The sequence below is a fragment of the Sebastes umbrosus genome, chromosome 19, assembly GCF_015220745.1.
Source record: "Sebastes umbrosus isolate fSebUmb1 chromosome 19, fSebUmb1.pri, whole genome shotgun sequence".
NCBI classification, from domain to species: Eukaryota; Metazoa; Chordata; class Actinopteri; order Perciformes; family Sebastidae; genus Sebastes; species Sebastes umbrosus.
The window spans coordinates 8,160,521-8,182,096 of record NC_051287.1 but is presented as its reverse complement, the minus strand read 5'-3'; the positions used below and the strand labels follow the sequence as shown (position 1 = coordinate 8,182,096).

Below are 21,576 nucleotides of genomic sequence, written 5' to 3'. Positions count from 1 at the left end.
AACACAAATTTCGTATCTTAAAAACTATTCCTATATTTGCTGTAGGCTACTATACAAAATGCAAATTTCCCCACTGTGGGACTAATAAAGGAATATCTTATCCTATCTTATCTTAAAATGTTGTAAAATTCAAAAAGCCCTATATATATTTATGAATATATATGTACCTTCCTGATTTATTGTGTTTTTTTCCCATTATTATTTATGTCTTGTAATTTTCTTTTTGTTTGTTACCGGTTTTTTTTTGTGAACTGTATTCTCTCGAATATGATATGTACCATATGTGATACTTTTTAACTGTGCAATATTTGTCTCCCTTGGATGGCGAAGGCATGACCTTGAGATGAAGCAACTCAAGCAGACAACTGCAATGAAGCCCAAAAAAATAAAAGGGCTGAGAACTACATTAACCAGCAGGCTTTGCGGGGGAGTGACTCTCCTTGTTGCATGGCAACGCCTAGCTCCAAACTAAAAACGGACCAGAGGAGTCAGAAACTTACAGGTAGCAGACCTTAAATATGAGTCAAGTTAACTTAAACATGTTTTACTTTGTTATCACATTCAGTGACAGGTTTTGTCAAGTTGGAAATGACTCTATAACCTTTGAATAATAAATTGCCCTCTTTATTTTACAGGTGAAACAGAGCAGCAGATGATTTAACAGCAGAAATGTCAGAAGAAAACTCACCTTCTGTTGGTGAAGAGGCTGAGAGCGAAGAGACAGCTTCACAGGAAAACCCTGAAGGTAACTAGAGAGCAGAGTATGTCTATGATGAGGCATCATCATGTAGGTTAACTAGGAGTGGGAACCGCGGTGCATTCTGGGACGCGCCGCCATGTTTGAAGGCAGTATGTATGAAGCTGGCTAATGTTATGCTAACAGAATACTACCAAAACCTCAGTTAAAGGGACTATTTGTAACTTTCAGAAATGCTTCTTAACAGCGACACCTGTGGCCGTGAAATCAACGAAAGTCAGCGTCGGGCTCGCGCTTGCTCGCTCTAAATATACCTGAACGAGCATCGCTCAAAACAGTGAGGCGACACACGTCAGCTAAAAGCACAATATCACTCTATATTTCAGCTGCTTGGCAGTAATGTTAGCTGACCAGACGGAGGTCTCTCCATGAACATGATTTAGATCTGATCCTAGTGTTGGCTTTTCCTGCCTAAGTGCAGGCTGAGTCAGCGGGGCTCTGCAGCGTGTCTCCCTGCTCTCTCCGCCCGCAGCCGGAGAGAGCAGAGGAGACACCGGCACCCGGTCTGTAACGAGAAGACAACGTAACTCTCTGCACAGCTTGGTCACTTCACAAGACACGGAAAACCTCTGTTGGTCTGGAGGAGCTGCAGCAGTTATTTCTGCACAAACGTCCCCTGTGCATTCACTAAATATTCTCACAGCTAAACTAACTCTTCTGCAGTGTGGAGTGAGTGCGCGTTCACGTCTAGAGGTGGAGCGAGCTGAGCTGTCTGAGTGAAGGAGAGCAGGCAGAGGAGGAGGGTACAGCGGCTACACGCGAACGCGCATATGCGAGCGCGCATGTGTGACGACCCGCTACATTTATACGCGTACAAAGTTACAAATAGTCCCTTTAATATTGCATATTTAAATTCAATTCAAACTTTATGGCAGACACAAGTTCCAGATAAGAAAAAACAATACGTTACATATAATACATTACAGCACTAAAAAAAGTCATGATTAAAAGATATTAAAAATATTAATATTAATATAAATATATACATCAATGCCTTACAAATAAAGAACTATACCAGTGCCTCCACAGCTGTGATTGGTACCGTTTAGTGCTAAATCTGATAACCGCAAGATTATGTCATTCTCAGAGTGATTAAACCGGCATATAAATTTGTACATGAGATTTCTTAATACAGTTTGAAAAGTATTTATGCCTGCAGACACAAACATTTCACTTGCACTGGAACATCTTGGTCTTTTTAATAATATTCTCATTGCATCATTAGCTATATGCGACCTGAAGTCTCTGTAAGCTCGCTTTTTTATAGTTTGACCACAAATGGGCTGTATACAGTGGTGTACAATATGCTCTGAACAGAGACATCTTCACTCTATCTGAACACATACTAAGCCTTTGAATAATAAATTGTGCTCTTTATTTTACAGTAACAGCGGAAATGTCGGAAGAAACCACACCTTCGGAAGGTGAAGAGGCTGAGAGCAAAGAGACAGCTTCACAGGAAAACACTGAAGGTAACTAGAGAGCAGAGTATGTCTATGATGAGGTATAGCTAATCAAACTTAATTTCAGACTCAAGGTCCAGATAAGAAAAAAAAGAAAAAACAACAACAATACATTACATATAATACATTACAGCACTATTAAAAGTCATGATTAAAAGATATTAAAAATATAAATATTAAAGATATATATACATACATCAATGCCTTACAAATAAAGAACTATACCAGTGTCTCCACAGCTGTGATTGGTACCGTTTAGTGCTAAATCTGATGTTAGACAACCGCAAGATTATGTCATTCTCAGAGTGATTAAACTGGCATATAAATTTGCACATGAGATTTCTTAATACAGTTTGAAAAGTATTTATGCCTGCAGACACAAACATTCACTTGCACTGGAACATCTTGGTCTTTTTAATAATATTCTCATTGCATCATTAGCTATATGCGACCTGAAGTCTCTGTAAGCTCGCTTTTTTATAGCTCGACCACAAATGGGCTGTATACAGTGGTGTACAATATGCTCTGAACAGAGACATCTTCACTCTATCTGAACACATACTAAGCCTTTGAATAATAAATTGTGCTCTTTATTTTACAGTTACAGCGGAAATGTCGGAAGAAACCACACCTTCGGAAGGTGAAGAGGCTGAGAGCAAAGAGACAGTTTCACAGGAAAACACTGAAGGTAACTAGAGAGCAGAGTATTTCTATTACTGTTTTGAGCGATGGTCGTTCATGTCTATTTAGAGCAACCACAAGCGCGAGCCCGACGCTGACTTTTGTTGACTTTACGGCCACAGGTGTCGCTGTTAACCATTTCGGATTCTTACAAACAGTCCCTTTAAGTTGGAGTTTAAATATGAGATAAGCCTTGAATGAAATGTCAATAGAAGTGTCACTAGACTTTAAATGTGAAAGTAAAATAAAAAATCAGATGCACAAGTTAAATCACTGCTGGAGTTTTACCTCTTCAAATGTTTCCTCCCTCACAATTAAGTGATGCAACAGAAAGCTGAAGAGGGATCAAAAAGGCAGCTGTATGTAGAAAGGAACTACAAGTATGAGGAACTTCACTCCAGACCATCCATCACCCCCAACTCTGAAATCCCAGAGAACCTCCTGCACCTCTCGTATCCTTCTTTGGAAATGAAAAAAAATCTCCTCTATCGTTCTCTCCTCATACTCAGCCAATAAGTATGATGAGAGAACATAGTAAAATAATCTAAAGCAAATCTTGGTTGAATCTTCAGTGAATATGATCTTGATTCTTAATCCGCCCTGCATTCAGTCACTCTTTTGGCTATGACAGTGGGCGCAGGGGGAACCTGCAGCTGCTGGATGATCGAACCCTGATCTTCATAGCAGGCAACCTGCTCGTCCTGCTGGACGTTTCCACCAAGGAGCAGAGATACCTTCGCTCCTGCAGTGGAGGAGGAATCGGCTCCATCACGGTAAGATGGCTGACAAACTGCATGTCATGTAAGTGAAGAGTCAAACATGAAAAACAATGTTTTGCATGTAGCTTCTCGCCTTAAGTAAAGGTTCTTGTTTTTATTATCTTTCGGGCATTTATGGCTTTATTATTATAGAGCGACATATATAAAAAAGTTTTATTTTTACTCCTTAACCATTTAAGGGATATACTGTATTTACATGTATGTGGAGAAAAAATGCACTACTGATATTGCTTAAAAATGTCTTAATTTCTCTGTGTGTGTGTGTGTGTGTGTGTGTGTGTGTGTGTTTAGACCCACCCTAGCAAGGAGTACTTTGTTGTAGCAGAGAAGGGAAACCAGCCCAACATCATCGTATATGAATATCCCTCGTTACGACCGTTCCGCATCCTCAGAGGTAAATGGGACCAAGATGCATTGAGTTATACCTTTTTTTCAAATTTATTGATGACCATGTTCATGCTTGTAGGCGGTACGGAGCAGGCGTACAGCTTTGTGGACTTTAACCGTGACGGGAGTCTGCTGGCCAGCGTGGGGAGCGAACCCGACTACATGCTGACGCTGTGGAACTGGAGGCAGGAGGAGGTGAAGCTGAGGTGCAAGGCCATTTCTCAGGAGGTCTACCGAGTCAGCTTCTCCCCATACAACCCGGGACTGCTCACGTCATCGGGATCTGGACACATCAAGTAAAGGACATGTATACTGTATCCTCCTAAACCCTGTAACCCTGTTAAAGCACTGCTATGAATTATTCCCATACACTGATATTGAATATGTTTATTTTTTCAAATAAGGTGACAATACCTTCTCTCTCTCTCTCTCTGTCAGGTTCTGGAAAATGGCCAGCACATTCACCGGTGTTAAATTGCAAGGGCTTATGGGACATTTTGGGAAAACTGCAGCGACTGATATTGAGGGCTACGTGGAACTTCCGGATGGAAAGGTCTGTGTCCTGCTGTTTTGACAGGTTGGGTTTGTGAACAAGTCAGGAAAGCCTGGAAATGTATGAAACTAGAGGTTTGGAAAAAGTAAAATTATACAGAAAATCATTATTTTCTTTTTTATTTCATATGTTTCTGATAAAAACAATCTCACCTAGTAGCTGTTCTGGAGCTTTTTTTGAGCATTTATTGATAAAGAGTGTGTGATACGATCGAAAGCTCCAGGACAGCTACTGGTTGTTTTTGTGAGCTGCTGTTTGCACGGTCAAACTTAAAAATATTTTGGTTTAAAAAATCCTCTGTTAGACTCAAGAGAACAAACAGTTACTTCTGAACATCGTCGCCCTTCGTCTCCTCTTGTCAGGTGGTGTCCGGCTCACACTGGGGCAACTTGCTGCTGTGGGATGGGGACGCCATCAAGGTGGAGATTTGCCGTAAAGAGGGACGGAACTGCCACGCTGGGATGGTCCAGCCGTTTGCCCTGGAAGACGGACAGCTGATGACAATTGGCTCTGATGGAGCGGTCCGGGTAAGACACTCACAGTAACACCGCCTCAAAATTATTCACTTGTAGAATATGTACATCAAATTTGTCGTCAGATGTTTTCACAAAATGATGTTTTGACTGCTTTCTTATAATCAGTATGACTTTGTAACCCCCACACCCTGTGCCCTCTGCAGGGCTGGGACTTTGAGAGCATCGACACCGCCGACAGTAGCAGCGGCAGCAGCAGGTTTGAGCTGGAGCCCATGAATGAGGTGATGGTCGGACACAACGTCTGCCTCTCCTCTGTGGTGAAGAACTCCGTGCCTGACTCCTTCATCTGTTTTGCTCAGGTCAGAGGGCGGAAGGTCGAAGGTCACTAACTAAAACAATTTGTTGTATTACATGACTTGGCCTTTACTCAATCAGAACCTGATGTCTCCACTATGTGGTCTTGTAGGATTCCAGCGGATCCATCTGGAAACTGGATCTTTCGTTCACCTATACGGTGAGTTTCTCACACTTATTTTTTATAGAGACATTATGTGTACGTTACACATTCTATAATGCAAAGTGCTCCATTCTTGGCCAGCTACGGTGTCACTACTACCAACACTTCTATCAATCTATGATGGATGTAGAGAAAACTCTTCACATCACGGTAGAGTCCATATAACTAGACTGTTCTGATTCTTCTACACAGGGAGGTTGACAGATGTGCACAAAGTGTTCCTTACACAATCATTGATTTTACATTGAAATATTTATGTAGAACTACTACTACTAATGATAATTATTATTATTAACAGAAGCCCTAAATGGACACGATTCAAACATTTTTTTTAATGCCGTTATCTCGAGATCACAAGTTAATTATGTTGTTATCTTAAAAAAATTAGCTTTGTTTTCTTTTATTACTTATAATGTTTGGATCAAATCAGTTGAGGGTAAATACACTCTAATGGACCGGATCGTTTTCAAAATAAGGTGTTAACAAGGGTACATACAATATATGGAAATAAGATTAACGATTAACGATCAAGTAGAACAAACAGGTGAGCCAACAGGAGAAAGGTATGGTTACATTTATTTTTATTGAGGTGTATATTTGTTATGGTGATAACCAATAGTCCTAGTTCTAATGGAAAATACATTGCAAACCATATTGTATCATCACATGTTGTAATAAATGACTGGAATAACGCAGTGTCCTCGCCCAGTGAAATAACAGTTGCTGTATCGTCTGTGTGCAGAGTCCTGATCCAGAGTGCCTATTTTCCTTCCACGCCGGGCCGATCCAGGGCCTGGAGGTGTCGAGGAAATCCCACCTGATGGCCACGACCGCGCTAGACCGTGAGTGCCGCGCATTTCCACACCTGCACACATACTGGTCTTTGCAAATACACGCACACTATAACAGGTACTCTGTCTGCATCTGTCCCTGCTCTCCAGGTTCAGTCAGAGTTTTTGACTTCCTGGCCAAAAGAGAGCTGACCACCTGTCGCTTCAATCAGGGAGGAACTGCTCTTAGCTGGGCTCCACCTTTGGTAAGTGTGAAAATGTATCATGCTACCACATGGGATGTGTACTGACAGGACCTCTGAGGCTCTGGTGTTTTGTCTTTAGGTGAACCAGAGTGGGAGTTTACTGGTGACGGGCTTTGAGGACGGGGTGGTCCGCTTACTGGAGCTGTACGACCCTCAGAGACTGAATGTAGTCACCGGGCGCACCCCCAAAGGAGATGCCAAGCTGCGCCTTAAACAGGCCTTCAAACCCCATAATGGCCCTGTAACTGCTGTTGCCTATGAACGAAATGGAGAGATCTTAGCCACGGGGGTAAGAGGTTTTCCAAGAAAACAATGCTTTCCACTCTGAGAGCCAAAGGAAATAGCAATTTGGCAAAATGCTTGTTTACTTTAAAAGTGCTCTATATGATATCCAGAGCATTAATATAGCAGCAAACATCTATTTGTTATGTAAAGATATAGAGGAGTAATGTCTACCTGAGCAGAGAATGAAGTCACTCTCCCTCTGTGTGTGTTGTAATCAGAGCTTCTCCTTGCTTTGTTGACATAGCCGGGCCGGCCGCGTGTGCCTTTTAGTGCATGTTTGTGCATCTGCGTGTTTGGAGCGTTATTTAACCTTATTCACGACAAGATAGTATAACATGGTTGGTACCGATGGATTCCTTAGGTTTTCTAGTTTCATATGATGTCAGTACCTTCACTCTAGCTTTAAAACTGAGCGTTATTATTGCGTTAATTTTGACAGCCCTAACTATAACCGATCATGTGATCTGGTGTCACGTTTTGTACTGTAGCACTGAAGATCATTGGCAGAGATGTGAATTATGCTGCAAGAGTGATTTGAGAAGTTTCTATAGACACTTTATTAGTCCATAGTTTTGTTTTTTTCCTTTTTTTTGTTATTAGTCTCACCTTTCTGACCTCTCACCTCCACCCTCCTGCTCAGAGCTCCGACAGCACTGTGTTCTTCTTCACTGTCGATGAAAAATACAACCCCATCGGCTTTGTCCAAGTTCCCGGGCCGGTGCAGGCGCTGGAGTGGTCACCTCATTCCCACGTAAGTCTGGTCTCCGACCCACTCGCGTCCAAATATCTCTGTGATGGAACATTTTTGATTCAACTGATTTCTTTTACGATTTTTTTCTCAGAGTGAAAGCAGGCTGCTTGTTCTGTGTCAGAGCGGTCACGTGGTCGAAGTGCACAGTCCTGATCCAGAGGCCGAGAGGCCGACCAAATCCTTCCAGCTGCCTGAACTGGCCAGCAGATCTTTCAGGTTCAGGAGCATCAAATCTCGAATCAAGGTCTGGGCTTTGTCTTTCTTAACTTTAGTTTTGTAGGGTTTTAATTGTACATGTCCCCTTTTATGGCTGTATAACGTCATACTATTTGTTTTGTTTATAATATACACCATAATTACTCGCTGTGTGTCATCCAAGTATTTTTCTTTCCTTCATTATTTAAAGGGGGATCTGTATGATTTTAGTGGAAATAACCAACTCCATGTCAGTTTTAGACCATTTGTGTTTTCATTCGCATGTTTGTGTATTTCAGAGAGAGGAGGAAATCGCAAGACGTCAAGCTGTAAAGGATAAGAAGAAGAAAGAGAGAGTAAAGATGTTGAAAGAATCAAATCAGCCGGACTTAGAGCCAGAGGAAGAAGAGGAGGAGGAGGAAGAGGAAGAGTTGCCCCGTATCTGCATCCCCGAGACTCCAAGTCCTCTCTACTGTGGCTTCTACTCACAGCCTGGCCAGTTTTGGCTCTCCATGGTACACTCACACACACACACACACACACACACACACACACACACACCACACACACTCACACAAAAGCAAAGCCGGCGTATTGGCGGAACTTCTTTACAGCAGTATTGCGGAATCTCTGTGTAAAAGGGGCAACTGTCTCACCTTCACGTAAAACCCACGGTTCAACACAGCTGAGTATCGAACCTCAATACAGTCCAATACCAAAAGTATTAAAATGTTCGTTCAGATTTATAATCTTATCTTCACTTATTCTTATTCTAAAGATTGAATGACTTTCTCTCTTTTCTCTCTCCTGCAGGGTGGCTTTGACTCAGGTTTCCTGTATCACTGTAAGTTCTCTGAGAAGCAGGACCAGGATCCGGCCCAGCGGCAGGATGAGCCCTTTTACTCCCTGCCTATCCACAGCACAGACGACGACTCCATTTGCTCCGTCACCTTCAGGTAGCCGGAGGACAATCTAACAAATCAATATTCTTTATATCAACAATGATTCAAAGATCAAATGACTGAATGTAATGGGAAAATGTTGCTTGAAGTGCTGAACCCACAGAGAACCAGACAGCAGACAGACAGTTATTGAATAGCTGGTGAAGAAACAGCTAGAAAGAGACAGATATTTTTCACAGGGAGTTGGTTTAGACCAAAACAGAGCTAAAAGGAGAGTGAATATTGGACTTACATTCACCAGGTGGTTGCTCTGTATGTGCTAGATGTGTAAAAAAAAGCACCTGGGTGAAACTGCCAGATTGTTTTGGAGTTTTTCCGCCATCTCGTGGCCACAAATCATTCACTGCCGCTTTAAATCTATCAAGAGAAAATTAAAATACCCACTGTAGCAGAAAGAGTGTGAAATAAGGCCAGTAATTAATTAAATTAAGGAACTCTTTAGGAGGTAAACTTCAGAGCCTCCTTCACATTGGAACCACAATACTATTACCTGTATAAAGTTTCCCTCCTGGTGTTTTGGTTTGTAGCTCCAACAGGCGACTGCTGTTCTGCGGCATGCAATCAGGCTTCATTAGGGTTTACCCTCTGCAGCCTGGCGACCACAGCCTCACCTCCATGCAGGCCTACTGGGCTCTCAGCGTCCACGACAACCAGTATGGACACCTGCGGCACATCCGCTGTAGCCATGACGACCACTTTGTGCTGACGGCGGGAGATGACGGGAACATCTTCTCCTTCAGCCTGCTTCCTCCAGAGGAGCTACAGAAAGGCCTGCAGAGGAAGAGGGCCAAGGTTCCTTCACCCAGGGTCAGTGCACATTTTATTCACACTTTATGCAGCATATATCTATGAACGACAAAGTCATGTTACTCATTGTTTACAGTCCAATCATCAACTTGAGATGCGAGAATGGAGTTGGGAGGCGACGTGTACGACCGGATTGTTTCAAATGTAGCCAGATTACAAGCTCATTTTAAACTTTTTGGGGAGGTTTGGTGCAGATTGGCCAAATGGATGGTAGTAAGAAAAAGTAATATAATCTTGTTCACATGTTATTCTAACAGGTGGGTCTTGAGAATGAGGCGTTAGCCCAGGACATTGAGGACCCAGCAGCCTACAGGTGAGTGTGAATAATCTAATAATCTCTTTTTCTCTGTCGCTCTATTCTTGTCTTCTGTGTATCTGTCACTTTTCTTATTTATGAAAGGTATCTCTACACTAGAAGACTGTATTGACTGTATTTTATTCCTTATAATTTATTGGAATATCTTACATTTAGCTACAGTACATCTATATTTAGGTGTCAGTGTTACTCAAGAAAATCATTAAAGTTCTATCTCATCTAACTCCCTAACCTCCGCCCCCACCCCCCGTCCAGCATAGAGACGGCCAACAAGAAGCTGGCGAAGGATCGTCTGCGTCGGGAGGTCGAGCTGAAGAATGCGGCGAAGCGGAAGAAGCTGGCTATGCTCCAGAAGAAGTTTGAACTGCTGCTGAACGACAACCAGAGACTGCTGGAGCATGTTCGCCTGACACCTGCGGTACACACACACACACTCACCTGGGTCATCCACTGTCATCTGGTTTGACAGTTCATGTGGTTTGCCATTGCAGCTGCTGTATCTGGTTTAGTTTTACAATAAAACTAAAAGTCGCACCCAGAATTCACACCAGAAGCGAGACATTAGTGATGCGTAAGAGCCTGTTCGTCTTATCCCCGTCGACCCTGACCTCCACTACGGCCCTCACCTGTCCCCTGTCCTCTGTCCAACTGTCCTCACAGGATGACTAACAATATGAATCTAGATTCTGTTACTATAATGCCTATTTCTCTCCTCAAATGTTTTCAGAAACATCTTGTAGTGTACTGTTTAGCTGTAAAATGAGAAAGTTTGCTCCGGCCGGTCGGCAGTGCTTGGTTTTGGCTCGACTGTTTTCAACATGGCGGCCGGGTAACAAACTTTCTCATTTTACAGCTAAACAGCTATCATTAAGGTTTGGACAAGTCTCAAGGAATTTAATGAATGTCAGGACAATGTTACCTCAGTTATGTGTGTGGTGTGTGTGGTGTGTGTGTGTGTGTGTGTGTTTGTACGTGTAGGATCTGCAGCTGGACTGGCGTTTCAGTGAGCAGGTAGAGAGGGTGAAGGCCCAGCGGGTGAGGGAGGTCAGAAAGCAGATGAACTGGGAGGAGGAGCGCTGCAGCATAGCACTCAGCAAACTGCAGGACTGGTACTGACTAAACACACACACACACACACACACATACACACAAACGTGTAATTAATCAAATCATTAGATAGGTTAAAAAAATGCTGATTTAGATGTTTGATATTGGTATTTGTTATTTAGTTTTGTTACTACACGTTTAAAGTTAAAGGTGCTAAATGTGAGATTGGGAGCATTTCTATTGCATCCGCACGGCTCTCAACATGGTGATGGCTGAGCCGGCGGCTCGCAGCCAACAACGCTAACAGTGAAAACGGTGTTAACCTCAGGGGGAACCGGAGGGTGGGCGCTGCGCTTTAGCGACGACGCCGTCGGTCGGGACAGTGTTATCAGCTGTAAACGCTGTATGAGAGCAGTGCAGAGTGGCGGCAATGAGTGAGCCAGTGGGGCACGCTCACATGCACGAACTTGCACTAAAAGGCATGTGCGGCCGGCCCGGCTATGTCAACAAAGCAGCTCTGATTACAACATAGATAGAGGGGGAGGGACTTCATTCTCTGCTCAGGTAGACATTACTCCTCTATATCTTTACACATCAAATAGTTGTTTGTTGTTATAATAATGCTCTGGATTTCTAATAGAGCAGAGGTTCTCAAATTTTTGGGGCCAGAGACCCCTTAAAGGGGAGAACATTTTCCAAGGACCCCCTCATAATCGTATCACCGATTAAGCATATTGCTCCCTACCATTTTTGTCATTGGAACTATGTGTATTCTGAAACCTTTCAACCTAAATACTTCAGACATGTTTGATAGTGGTAAACAGAAACACATTTCAATTTGAATCATGTTAATACCACTTTGTTTTGGCCAGCTTGGCTGGCCTCACGGCTTCGTTCGCTAGCACCTGAAGACACGTGACGGATTTTGGTCTCCTGTCGCCGTTCTCAATAAAACCAAACTCGATATAACTGTCGTCATATTTTCTCAATTTAGCTAGTTTGGGCTTAGCGTCACTTGACAATATGGGCTGACTCAAATATTTCTCCATGCTCGCCAGCTAAGCTAAGTAGCAGCAGGAACGGTTTGTTGCGCCCTGAGTGAAGTGACTGATTCATGACAGATTGACGTGATGTGTCACAATCATATCAGAGTTTCTAAAGCTAACGTGGGTGGGAGTAATGGATACAATAGGCTTGTTCTATTGGTGCAAATGGTCCCTATCGGTAGATATGTACTTTTTAATGATACAGCACAATTTTATAATTTATAGCAAATACTTTCGCGGACCCCCTGACAGAGTGCCACGGACCCAACTTTGAGACTCTTTTAAGAATGGAACAAAAAGGTTTTATTCCTTCTTCGGAGTCAACAGAATGAGAGGACTTACTGAATATTTACATACAAGTTTAAAATATTTCACCGGACTGCCATCCTAAGAACTTTTCATTTCATTTAGATTTTGCCCCTGTAGGTAGGTAGGAGGAATAGACCACCAGCCTCCAGAATGAAACCCTCACATCTTGTGTTTGTTTTCAGGTTCAAGGACTCTCTGGAGGCCAAGGTCACTGTGGTCGCCATTTGCACCGACCACAGAATCTCCACCTACTGTCTGCCGGCGCTCGCCAAGCCTTCATCCCCGCTCAGACATCAGAAGAGACCCAGCTGGACCAACGGAGAAGGACATCTTGCACTAGGACGCAGGAAATCCAGATTAGATTATTCAATAGACAGCAGCATAGTAGAAGGTAGGAAAGTGTTTGTGTGTTTGTTTCACCTGTCAAAGACATGCTGGACCGACCACCTGTGTGTGTTCTCCAGAGGAGGAGGTAATGCTCCCCAAGCCGGCTCGTCCAGCAAGGATACAGCTGGGAGATCGGCAGGTCGAGAGGCTCCAAAAGGCTGCAGAGAAAGCTGAACAAGCTCGAGCCAAGATAGAGAAGAGGAAGCAGGAATGGGCCCAGCTGTGAGTGTCATGTTCAACAACATCACCCTAGTCCTCTGGGATCAAATTAGATTTACGTTTACATTTTCAGATTTTGTTTTATGGTCATGGTGTTTCCATGAAATCCATTAAAAAATGCATTGCCAGATTGATGTAACAATGGCGGTGCTGGTGCAAAACTGTGACGGCTTGTTGGTATCTCAGTTACGTAGAGAAGCCACAGGAGAACTGCGAGGATCCGCTGGATGTGCAGGCCATCTGCGAAGCCAAAGAGAACATCGGAGACTTAAAACTGAAGTCAGCCAAAGACTTCATGGTGCCGAAACACCTGAGGATGAGCGTTGAGACGAAGACAGCAGAGCGGACAGGCCTGGAGAAAAATGTACACACAAACACACACATACTGTATATGCTAATACAATAGATTAATGAATGATGGTTGCATACATAGCAGATTCATTTAACGACTCCCACCAGATGCGTGAGAAGCAGACTGAGATGAATAGACGGATCGTGGCGCTGCGGGACTCCAAGGTCTGCCTGGTGTCTCAGTTGCGCGCTCAGGCTCAGCAGGTCCAGAAGGTCCAGCAGCGTCTGGCGGCCCATCTCTACCGCCCTCCACCCGCCCTGCCCGCCATACTGCCAGAGGAAACCCCAGAGAAGAAGCTGCGGTACAGCCGTGCCACCCTGGAGCGATACCGGCTTCTGAGGGAACAGAGGTACAAAAGCCGGGTTTTAGTTTGATTCAAGACCAAGTCTAGACTCAGACAAAAGTAAAGAGAAAAAACGTTCTTTTCAGATGTAAAAACTAGGACTGTCAATCGATTAATTGCATGATTGTTTGTAGTTAATCACAATTAATCGCAAATTAATCGCACATTTTTTATCTGTTCAAAATGTACCTTAAAGGGAGATTTGTTTATAGTAATACTATAATAATAATACTCTTATCAACATGGGAGTGGACAAATATACTTGCTTTATATTGACACAGCAATGGGGTTTAAGTGTTCATGTGACATTAAACCAGACAGCACAGATTTAAACCTGTCTTAAACCTGAAACCACAGCTAAGCTAATGACAGCGCAACAGCCCCAGAATGTTCTGATTAGCCACTGATTGTTTAATTTTAAAGGACTATATCTACTTTTCTTATTTTCAAACAGGTTCCAGACCATGGAGCAGGAGGGAGCCGCAAGTTTATTGGAGCAGCTGGAGAAAGAGGTGCAAGGAGAGGAGGACTCAGATGAAGAAGAAGAGGAGAGAGGAGAGGAAGGGTCTCCCAGTGTGTCAGCTTCATCTTTAACTAGAGAAGAAGAAGACGAAACAGAAGTGGAGCTGAGCGATCTGGAAGAGGAGCTCCGACTGCTCCACCAGCAGGACTCTCTGCTGGAGCAGGTCTGCTTCTCATTAAATGATCAAATACGAGGCCTTCATGTTAGAATATATAAGTAATTATTAAAAATATATATATCTTATGGAATGTATAACATTGTAATGTGATCCGTGGATTTATTTTTTAATCATCAGATGGAGAGTTCTGTGTGTCAGTTTGACGCGGAGCTCCTGCTGCTGCGTCACCAGAAGCTGCGTCTGGACTGGCAGCTGAAGATGGCCGACCTCCGTCAGCTGACGCTCCACCAGGAGCTGCTGCTCTTCAAGGAGTTCGAGATTAGGGAGGAGAGCCTGCAGGAGAAGCTCGACGGGTACATTGAAGAGGAGATCAGAATCACGGTGGGAGAGAGTATTTGTACCTGTTGACTTTGGTGTAAACTATTGTATGTTTTATTCCACTATAGTTATTACTTAGTTTTACAGAAAAAAATCATATAAGAAACATTTAAAATCTTGTGTATTGTTGAAGATCAAACCAGTGGCGCCTTAATTGAATTACAAAGCAACAATAGTACAAACGGCACTGTCGCCTAACAGTATGTAAGTTTTAGTTCTAAAAGTTGAGGATTAATTAAAATGTAAATGAATGAGTTTTAAAGTAACACACAGTTTGATTTTAAACTTGATTAACAGACCTGGGACACTAGCAGCATGTCTACACAAGAGGCTTTTCAGCCTCGTTTTTAAGTCGTCCGTCTCACACGCGTCTGATGGAACAAATGCGCTTCGATTTGAATCAATGCAGCTGTCTACGCAGGCCCATGTTTAACTCACACAAGCAGATGTTTCCACTTCAAGGCTATTTGCGTCCATTTTACGCAGCCTACGTAACTACAGCGATTGTGTGTAGGGCTCCGAGCACTGCCAAAACACAGGTGACCTAGACTCAATACTGCGCCTGAACACATCCTGTGCAGACGGAGCACTGAAGCTGCTGCTGTATAGACACGGTAACACCATTAACAGATCCTCATGTACTTATTTGATTCATCCTCTCCTCTCTGTCTCTCCTCTCAGTCTAAACTGGAGGAGAGTGAGGAACTGCTGGAACTGAAGCGGGGAGACATAGCCAAACTGCATGAGAGAGAGAAGGCTCTGACCGCCACCTTCAAAGCCTCGCTGGGCGAAGACAACAAGTTTGAAGACTTCCTGACCAAAGTCTTCAAGAAGAAGATCAAACGTGTTCAGAAGAAGGAGCAGACGGGGAACGAGGGTGAGAGGAAGTAACACAAGCGTACAATGTAACAGGTGTGATGCTGTGTGTGTATCAATATGTGTCCTTTATGATCCAAATGTGCGTTTGCAGAAGAAGAGGAGGACAGTGATGAAGACTCTGATGAAGACGATGACTCGGATGATGATGATTATGACAGCGGCTCGGAGGAGGGAGGAGGTGCTCTGGATAAAAGTGTCTGCCCTCGAGGTCAGTATTGTGGTGGAAAAAATATTCAGACCCCATAAAACATGCAGGTTGTGCAACTAACTGGCAACCAGTTGTTGTGAAGTGAATGCAATGGGACGGAGGGGGGAGAGTGCGACATCTAGTAGCTGAATGTTATCCTTGTTATCAGTAGCACCTTTACCTTTAGCTTCAACTATAAATATGAATCCGTGTGTGTGTGTCAGGCTGTAATCCAGAGTTGTTCGAGAACACACTGCAGCTGCGTGAACATCGGCTGGACCTGGAGGAACTGTTGGTGGAGGAGAAGAAATGCGCTGAAGCTCTGAAGAAGGAGTGCGACAACCTCACCAAGAAGGTCACACTCTGCTTTTCATCTTTCCGTCTCCTCGTCTGACATATTTTTGTCACCCTGTGCTAATTTTGTCACTCGCATCCTGGTGTGTATGTGTTGTACCTACTCGGCTCTGCAGGAGAAAGCGGCAGAAAGCACTCGGGAGGCAGCGGAGGACGAATTGGAGTTAGTCAACAGGGAGAAACAGCAGAAAATTAACCAACTGGATGTGGTGGTTCCTCTTAGACTGCACCAGGTAAACAGCCCTAAACTGTGGAGGTTCACTCAGTTTCACATTCAATTTTATGCTCATTATTGCAGCGTTATGTGTTGTTTTTTTTGTAAAACAACGTCTTTAAGTTTATTAGGCACTATAGAATTTTGACTTCACTTGTTACATTTTATCATCTCCTGCAATTCCTCTTCTCTTCCCTCCACCTTCTCCATTCCTCTACCAGATTGAGTATGTCATTAAGGGCTCGGTGCCGTCAGACCTGAGTCCAGGGTTGGTGCTGGACATGACGGAGCTCAACAGGCTGCAGCAGCGCATCAAGCAGCTGCAGGTGGAAAAGAGCCAGCAGAGAGATCTGTACTGTGAGGCGCGCAACCACCACGTCAGGCTCCTACTTGACCGCAAGGACATGGACGTCAACATCCAGAGTAAGACCCACACAGGCCAACATCTGGGCCTAGAGGAGCGCCAACTCCCATCTGGTTTAACCTGAAACCTCTTAGATTATACAACGTGTGAAAATCAGATGCCACATGAGTGATTATTGCCAGTGCCAGAAAAGGACATTCTGGGGACATTCATAGTGATCTGTGTGTTGGTGCAGAGCTGGAGAAGAAGTGCAACCAGATGATGATGATGAGGTTCGGGAGGCTGGTGGATCTGAATGTTCTGCAGACGCTGTCGGGGAACATTAAACTGGAGGAGCTCAAGCAGGACAAACTCCTCCGAGAAGCTGGATACGCCAAGGAACTCAAAGAGTGGGATGTAAGCTGACCTGTGTGTGTGTGTGTGTGTGCGTGCGTGCATGCGTGTGTGTGTTTGTGTCTGCGCTGTGTGTGAGATTCTGTTCTCTTTAAACTTCAAGTTTTTCATTTTCACATCATTTTTAAAAACAACTTAAATTGTAGTAGGTCCATTGATATTTTTTCTGGATTTGTGTGTGTGTGTGCGTGCGTGTGTGTGTGTGTGTGTGCGTGCGTGCGTGCGTGCGTGCGTGCGTGCGTGCGTGCGTGCGTGCGTGCGTGCGTGCGTGCGTGCGTGCGTGTGTGTGATATTCAGCTGAAGGTAGAAGAGGTGCGTCAGGCTCAGATGGAGGTGACCAGGTGTAACACAGAGCGTCTCTTCTGCATGAAGAGCAGTCTCGACCAGAAGATGGATCTGGAGCATAAACTCAACGCCAGGCAGAAGAAAATGGTGATTTCTGTGCATTGAATTTATTTTATATGTCATATTAATTAACGCTGGTTTCCACAATGTTAATATGGTAGTATTAAACTTCCCTTTCACTGAGGCCACAACCTCTGTTCACACAGGATTTTAGTTACCTCTTGAATCCACAGCTGGTGACAGACATCACACACAGTCATTGGATCTACTGTATAATATTTCACATGTAAAAACGTGAAATAGTAGAGAAGTCAAGTAGCAAACAACAGGTTTTGCAGGAGACATTCACATCCGTTTGTGTGTCTCCAGGGCCGACAGTTCCAGGATTACAGGAGACATGTGACCCAGGATGAGATCCCGAGGCTCCAGGGGCTGTTGAAAACCCAGTCGCAGCAGGCTGAGGCCCTCAGGAGAGAGATCGGCCTCCTGTCCCTTAAAGGAGGCCACGTCTTGCCCCCCTGCCATGCCCCGCGGCCCCCACTTGCTCCGTTGCCCACCCCCGCGAGCCGCACCGGCCAACCAGGACGACCGTCCAAACAGCTCAAAGTACAGAACTCAACCAGCAAACAGGAAGCTAATTAACAGAAAACACCTACACAGTCCCTGTATAGTAGTGAGAGAACTCTGCTCACTAGTAGCACTCTCTTATGAATATTTATTATTATTCTTAAGGTTAAAAATATAGTTTGTTGACCACTGTTCATAATCTAAACCCTTAAACTCTCTTTATTGAAAGCTACCCTGCTTATGTTCACCTCTTTGAGCCTTTTCAGTCTGTGTTTAGAGCACTTAGCAGCACCGTAACCAAAGTGGTTAATGATCTATTTCTTGACTCCGGTGAAGCCTCCGTTTCGATTTCTCCATTTTGCACACACATTTAACACAATCACAGATATCTGTAATCACTCTTCGTGATTTAGACCTTACCTAACCTCTTCTCTGCCTATATAACCCCTCTTTTGTGGCCTAATTTGCAGCTTAGTCATAAATTTCCCCTCCTGTGTGGATGGCAATCAGCTCTATGTTGCCATCAATCTGAACAATCGCTCAGAGCTCTCCATTTTACAATCTTGTGTTCTTGTTGTAGATAAAACTAAAAGGGAAGCTCCTCACACACACAGAAAGCTGGCACCACCTATACAACATGTATGCTCAAAAATCCGAATAAAATCTTGGAATCCTTGGTAAATAATCAGCTCATGTCCTATCTCTATCCTCTTCATGGTATTTCCATTTTTTGGTTCAAACGAAAAAAAACATTTACATTTTTTTTAATTTTAAATTACAAATTAATTACGGATTATCCAATGATACCCAGATGTGGACATTTTCCATACTTTTCTGACATGTCATAGATAATGTCGGCTGTGGCTTAGAGGTAGAGCGGGTCATCCACCAATCGGAAAGGTCCGCGGTTCGATCCACATGTCGAAGTGTCCTTGAGCAAGATACTGTTACACACCATCAGTGAATGAGTATTGAGATTAGATCCTGATGGGCAGGTTGGCACCTTGCATCCGTGTATGAATGTGTGAATGCTGAGATGTAGTGTAAAGTGTGGTCAGAAGAGTAGAAAGGCGCTATATTGTGGCAGTACTGAGTTCCCCAGACTTTAGTTGTTCAGTCAAAAGACTGAAAAACAGTTCCCATCCACATAATAATATAAAATAAAATGCCTTCTTAATAATAATAATGAACAAATACCTCTTCAATAATGAACAAATGCCTCTATAATAACAAACAATTAAGGAAACTGAAATATTGGTTTGTGTTTTTCCTTTTACCCTCCTTTAAAGTTTTCCCAAATAAAATACACTAAAAGAAATGGGTATAAAGGGTTTCATTGAAAATCAACAAATGAATAGAATACAAAAATACAGCCTGCAGGCGTTAGGCTATTGTAAGGCAAGCCAGATCGTTGCACAAATAGTACCTAAACGTCCCAGTGCAGGTAACCTAATTGGTTGGCACTTAACTTGTTTCCCCAACTAGGAGAGTCAACACTCTCAACAAACAAAACACAAAGATCACAGAATCCCAAAAGGGCCCAAAACAGACCAGAGTTTCTGGTAAAGCTGATAACACATGTTGCATTGAGTGAAGGAGAGATCAGAATGACACTGGGTGTGCAGTTTCCCTCCTCTTTTAAGCCCTACAGAAAGGGCGTCGTTACACCCTGATTGGCCAAGAGGGGAATGCACCAAGCTGCTCTCAACTATCATTTAAGAGCCAGTCCCCACACCCTGCGCAACAGGTGAACTGAATAACCCTCTAATCACTCAGCAACTCAACCAAAAAAACACCAGGGAAAAGGGAAACAACAGCAAGCACCAGAGAATTGGCAGCTGCCACAAAATAAAATCCACTTACAAAAAAGATTAATCGATTAAACTGAGAAAATAATTGGTAGTTTATTAATTAATGAAAGTAATCCTTAGTTGCAGCCCTAGTCTTAATACTAAACAGCATCACCTAAATATAATCAATTCAATAGAACCATTTAAATAAAGACATTTCTTATCAAGAGCAAGTAATCGAAACTACAATTCTGACCAGACCTTTTTTTTGTATTAAACACTTTTTGGTTGGTACAAAAAAAAGTATTCAACACCCAGCCCTGTGTGGAAGCTGAGAACATCTTAAAGAAGATCAAAACAGAAGGTCCATTTCCTCTGATAGTGGTCTCCAAACACTGTCCCTCACGGAGCATCCAGCTCCAGCTGCAGCCTCTCCTTCTCCCGCTGCAGCTCCACGATGCTCTGCTTGTTCTGCTCCAGCCGGTCCTCCAGCCACTGCAGCAGCGGCCCGCTCACCGCCGACATCTGGCTGCACAGGTTCTTGGTGAACACCGAGCCGTTGTGGATCTTGGTGACGGGGTCCAGGTGCCCCAGGCTGTGGATCTTCCTGTAGGTGTCCTGCTCCTCCTGGCACAGGATCCTCGGCAGCTCCACAGCCGACTCCAGGCACACCTTACCGATGGCTTCTCTGGGCACCACGTGGATGGGGATCTCCACACGCTCGTATTCAGCGCCCTTCTGCGCCTGCACAGACTGGAAGCAGGTGTACAACACCCGGCCTGTTTTGGTGTTCTTGTCCTCGATGAAGCAGGAGAAGATGAGCCCTACAAAGCACTGATCCAGCATCTGGTACATAGCCTGGGTCCTCACGTCCACGTGGGAGGGCCACACGGTGATGTGCGGATGGGAGTGGTACCAGCCGACCACACGCATCGGTTTGCCGGTCATGTCTGCCAGCCGCTCCGCCTCCGTGGAGGCCGCCGACAGCTGCTCCGGAGAGATCTCCACCCGGTCCTTCCTCTTGTCCGAGCGCCGGAGGATGATGACGGAGTGGATGTGGACGATGCGGGTGAGTTCAACCTGTCCGATGCACAAACCCATCACCTCCTCTTTCTCTGTGCTCAGCGCGTGATTCATGCACACCAGGAAGGCGTCGGACTCCAGGTGGACGGAGCTCACCGCCATAGTGTTTATACAAATGACGCTTTTCTCTCTTTGGTGGGAACTGATGTCGAAAACGTAAACACAAGCTTCACTTCCGCGTTCTGAAGTGTTGCACATAAAACCTTCCGTGTTGTTGGTGCAGCCGGCTCTTTCGTTCTAAAGGTTCCGCTTATTATTCGAGTGTTGTAAAAAAAAAAAAAAAGAAATCATAATAGGCTACATCAGAAAATGACAAATTCTCCACTGCAACTATAAATCATGCATTCAAACGGCAAAATATACTTATTTATGGAAAGTACTCAGTAGGCAGCACAATGGCTGCCTACTATTATTATTATTATTATTATTATTATTATTATAGCATTAGTTAGGATAAAGCAAAAGTTAAAAATGTAAACAAAATTTGAATAATGTGATTTCAACAACTGTTGTTGTATGACATACTTATATTGTTTTGTATGTAAAATCTACAGCTGTCAGATAACTGTTTAAAAAATAAATAAATAAATAAAATAATAATAATAATAATAATGATAAAGCCATGGGTCAAATTTTTTTTTTTATGTTGTAGTCAATTCAACAACTGTTGTTGTGTAACATACTTATATTGTTTTGTATGTAAAATCAACAGC

At 43.7% G+C, this 21,576-nt stretch overlaps 2 protein-coding genes across 2 annotated transcripts; one reads left to right on the top strand and one right to left on the bottom strand.

Moving 5' to 3' along the window:
* The first annotated feature begins 449 nt into the window (after nucleotides 1-449).
* Nucleotides 450-18,065, top strand: LOC119478577 (cilia- and flagella-associated protein 44). The gene is made up of 37 exons (XM_037753408.1): nucleotides 450-502; nucleotides 636-745; nucleotides 2,143-2,229; nucleotides 2,822-2,908; nucleotides 3,221-3,353; nucleotides 3,512-3,674; nucleotides 3,972-4,074; nucleotides 4,147-4,363; nucleotides 4,506-4,620; nucleotides 4,983-5,147; nucleotides 5,300-5,455; nucleotides 5,563-5,610; nucleotides 6,356-6,455; nucleotides 6,555-6,649; nucleotides 6,729-6,938; nucleotides 7,575-7,685; nucleotides 7,777-7,929; nucleotides 8,180-8,395; nucleotides 8,694-8,836; nucleotides 9,370-9,649; nucleotides 9,907-9,962; nucleotides 10,221-10,383; nucleotides 10,944-11,074; nucleotides 12,550-12,758; nucleotides 12,832-12,976; nucleotides 13,160-13,337; nucleotides 13,433-13,674; nucleotides 14,123-14,354; nucleotides 14,487-14,690; nucleotides 15,369-15,564; nucleotides 15,658-15,774; nucleotides 15,978-16,108; nucleotides 16,224-16,340; nucleotides 16,543-16,744; nucleotides 16,921-17,081; nucleotides 17,376-17,510; nucleotides 17,793-18,065. Exons 2-37 carry the CDS (start codon nucleotides 670-672, stop codon nucleotides 18,063-18,065), a joined length of 5,550 nt encoding a protein of 1,849 aa, XP_037609336.1. The 5' UTR covers nucleotides 450-502; nucleotides 636-669.
* Nucleotides 10,600-21,088, bottom strand: brcc3 (BRCA1/BRCA2-containing complex, subunit 3). The gene is made up of 3 exons (XM_037752999.1): nucleotides 20,155-21,088; nucleotides 10,981-10,983; nucleotides 10,600-10,615 (listed from the first exon to the last, which is right to left on the bottom strand). Exon 1 carries the CDS (start codon nucleotides 21,059-21,061, stop codon nucleotides 20,183-20,185), a length of 879 nt encoding a protein of 292 aa, XP_037608927.1. The 5' UTR covers nucleotides 21,062-21,088; the 3' UTR covers nucleotides 10,600-10,615; nucleotides 10,981-10,983; nucleotides 20,155-20,182.
* Nucleotides 21,089-21,576: the final 488 nt, after the last annotated feature.